Source organism: Coregonus clupeaformis, chromosome 39 (genome assembly GCF_020615455.1).
Source record: "Coregonus clupeaformis isolate EN_2021a chromosome 39, ASM2061545v1, whole genome shotgun sequence".
Taxonomy (NCBI): domain Eukaryota; kingdom Metazoa; phylum Chordata; class Actinopteri; order Salmoniformes; family Salmonidae; genus Coregonus; species Coregonus clupeaformis.
The window spans coordinates 20402760-20406730 of record NC_059230.1 but is presented as its reverse complement, the minus strand read 5'-3'; the positions used below and the strand labels follow the sequence as shown (position 1 = coordinate 20406730).

At 41.1% G+C, this 3971-nt stretch overlaps 1 protein-coding gene across 1 annotated transcript; it reads left to right on the top strand.

The window, feature by feature from the left end:
- Nucleotides 1-636: 636 nt before the first annotated feature.
- LOC121554551 lies at nucleotides 637-2384 on the top strand (the record flags this gene model as incomplete). The annotated part of the gene is made up of 5 exons (XM_045211823.1): nucleotides 637-904; nucleotides 1002-1340; nucleotides 1439-1570; nucleotides 1709-1757; nucleotides 2351-2384. Coding segments are annotated over 5 exons (822 nt in total), but the record flags the coding sequence as incomplete, so codon positions are not given.
- Between the last annotated feature and the right edge of the window lie 1587 nt (nucleotides 2385-3971).

Here is a 3971-nt window from a genome sequence, read left to right as displayed (position 1 = left end):
CCCTGCTCTGCTCGGCTCTAATTACTCTGCCAGCTGCGCTGCATTACCCACTAACCTCTCCCAGTATTTATAGTCCTGTCTTTCAGCTCTCCTTTGTCAGATCGTCTGCAAAGCTCACACCCGGAACCTGTTTGCTCGCGCTTCTGGCTCACCCTTGTTTTGTGACCCCGGACCTGCCTGATTCTTGGATACTCTTCTGCCCCAGGAAAACCAGACCTGCTTTCTGCCATTACGACTCTGACTACTCTTCGACCCCGGTAACTCTGACCAGCCTTCTGCCTTGCTACAACGTATTTGGATTTCCCTTGAACTGTACTTCTGCCTTGTTTCATCCGCCCGTTGTGTCTGTGTTTCCTCCCCCCAGGACTTCTGGACCACCAACCACCGGCGTCATCGGACGCATCGCTGCCACTGGGGGGGGGGCACAGACCCAGCACATTGGACGGAATAACCCCTGGAGCCTTCACTCACTCCCAACTTCCCTTTTCCCTTAAGTTTTAATAAACTTTCTGGTGTGACGCAATTGTGGTCCTCTTGTCGTCTGTCTGAACCCTGACAACCAGACCCTGTGATGGTTACACACCTTGGACAAAGTGTATCTCTCACTTGCTTTTGTCGATCTAATTTGATGGTCAAAGTCGCTTGGTTCAAGCAAACTGTTGGACAGAAACCTCTTCTCATGGCATCATCATATTATCGCACTCAAAATATTTTTATTTCAACAATTTTACCAAGGACTTTAATGAGACTAAACGTTTGAGTGTGAAGAGAGGAGTTGACAGCTGTAACCTGACCATCTCCAAGACAGAGTCAGGGGACACAGCTACATACTACTGTGGTGCCATGGAAGTGGGCGAAGTCAAATTTGGAGAAGGAACTGTTTTATTTGTCAAAGGCAACTTAAGTCAGTACCTAAGTGAGTTCATATAATGCTAAATTAATTATCTAGCAGGAAACTAGAATGTACACACCATGATCTTACTCACTCGCTTCAGATTCAGGGTCCAACAGCATGTCTGTTGTACAGCAGCCTGTGTCTGAGTCAGTCCAGCCAGGCGACTCTGTGATTCTGAACTGTACAATACACACTGAGACCTGTGCAGGAGAACACAGTGTCTATTGGTTCAGACATGGCTCAAGAGAATCCCGTCCAGGAATCATTTACACCCATGGAGACAGGAGTGATCAGTGTGAGAAGAGCCCTGATGCTGGGTCTCCTATACAGAGCTGTGTCTACAACCTCCCCAAGAGGAACCTCAGCCTCTCTGATGCTGGGACTTACTACTGTGCTGTGGCCTCATGTGGGGAGATACTGTTTGGGAAAGGGACCAAGCTGGACTGTTAGTGATATTTTTACATTTCTAAAATGTCATAAAATTCTATGCCTGGTTGAACAAAATGTCCTGCATTTCCTCTATCACTATCTGTATTTCTACAGATGGTTGTAAGGAGGACCATGTTCTCTTGGTGTACTGTCTGGGTGTAGCGTTGGCTCTTTGTGTCATCCTAATCATTGTCCTTGGTTGTGTTTTGTATAAGATGACCAAGAAAACCTCTCTGCTGTGTAGAGGTAAGTGTTATCATTGCCCCCAATATATGGTTAAATTGTTGGTGCTGTATACATTACATGTTTTAGTCGTGAAACTGGGTAAATTCATTGTATGATGATGATGTTGATGATGATGATTCCTTCATGTTTGTCTAAAAGGAACGCATCCTCAGCCAAGTGGTCCGGTTGTCCCCAGTTCTCATAACAGGTATGCAGACCTTATAGTTTACTATTCTGAGCATGACTTTGATTAACTGTAAACTTATCCTTCTATCAAATTATCAGGTCATTTCCTGATGTCTTTGGAATTTATTTTGCTATTCCTCTTAGGATCAAGAAAATGTTGACACACTCACATCGGTCCATTACGCTGCTCTGAATGTCATCCACAAGAAGCCAAAGGCCCAGAGACAGAGGAGCACCATGGAGAAAGACACTGTGTATTCTGGGGTGAGGTGCCAAAACATGGACTGAAACATAGCTTTACCTCCTTTAAGACTTGCATTGCCTTTTCTGTTAAACACTGTTTTTATCATTATAATTGTGTTACAATTGCTTGAATTCTGTCAAACTCCTATTTACATTACTGTTGTGATACTGTTGTGCATTTTAGATCAAATAAAACATTAATTCACTTTAATTTAGATGTATTGTTTGATTTTCACTCACATTCTTCAAGTTAATGTATACTGGGAAGTGTGCATGTACATTGCATCCTGATTACATGATGTGCATAATAGCATGCATAGAGTACATTCTATTGACTAACATTTTCAGTTGTCTCATGCTCTCTTTTTTAAGGTGTATCCTGCATCAGATCTCTGTGCTTTTCTGATGGCCCTAAATAGATTTTCCACTCAACTTAACTCATCTCAAATCCCCAGCAATGACCGCCAGTCCTCACCACACACTGTCTTCACACACCTCATTTCATCAAAACTACAAACATCCCATGTCAATAAGATCACAACTCACTCTCTTCATGAGAAAAGCCTAAAAAAAAAAAAAAACTTCTTAGCTACGTATATTTTGAAGAGAGCTGATATTGTTGAAAATATAATCCAAATATGACAATATACAAATTGTAACTAAGAAGTTTTCACAAACAATACAACATGTGAAAATGCATATATACAAGTTGAAGTACTGCACTTAATTTCTCTTTCAATAGGGTGGAGCAATGTATATGGAAGTCCCCATAACTGCCTTAACATTAGTTGGCAGCAACTTTTAGAATTGTCAAAATGTTAAAATTGTTCACTAAGAATCGTTGAAAACGTACTTTCCTGTGATAGTTCATGTGTGTAGCCATAAAAGCTGTCAAGAAATGCTCAACAAAGACAATGTTTGGTTAAGAATCTTTAACAAGGTAATGTATTACATGCATATTACACATCTGTATCATGTTATGAATCCATTTCAGAATCATAGCGCCACATGCATCAAACAGGCTAGGTAGTCATCATCACTGGATCATTACTACTAACATCAACTAAGTTATTATAAAGTGTAGCTTAGTTACCTGGAAGAGCCACAGCATCACTCAAAATAAAATGGGTAGCAGAGTGATCTCTATATGACAAAGACAATGACTCGTGTTTGTGTGTAGTTTTATATTGAGTTCCAGAGAGTAGTTGAATAAGTATGGGAGACAACCTATTTATTCAAGTCATCTCTCCTCTGTAATGTGTTGTCCTCTTTTAGTTGTGTTAATAGCATGCCATTCAAACCCACCCCCACAACAACAAGTTCACAGGTACTCTGCAGTCTTCTGTAAGCACAAGACCAGGCTGTATCTACGCTTTGGTCAGGTGGCCTGCTGGCTTTGTGCACACAGGACCCTCCTACCTGCTCTCTGTGTCTCTGTGTCTCTATGTGGTTTTCAGCAGGATGTCTATGTGGTGTCACTGTTGTTCTCACTATCGTTACATGTTGTTCATGTTGCACCAGACAACTTACAGCCACAGCAAATCCGATATTTATAAAACTGACTCTAATATATATTTGTGACCCGTTCAGGAACCTAGGCGTTAGTTGCATGTCACTACTTCACAGGAGAGGCATTAAAACATTTATTTTTATTTCTATCAAAATGTGTTTTTTGGCAGAAATGCCTTCTGGAACTTTAATTTGCCTTAATAAACAAACTTGTATGCAATTTATAAATACGAATACAAAAAAATATTACGAGCCTAGTTGGTTTAGCCACGGAAAAAGACATGATTGGCGGAGATAATTAATGGGCTGGATATGCCGAGAGATGAGTTCGGATTGGTCTGCCATGTAGCTGGCTTCTGTCTATAACTTGATCTGCTCAGTATGTGTACATAATCATTGCTACCGCGGCTTTCTTGAAAGATATAACGTTAGCCATGGAGAACAGCAAAAGTGTTGCTTCTGCTCTTAACAACATTGCTGCCCT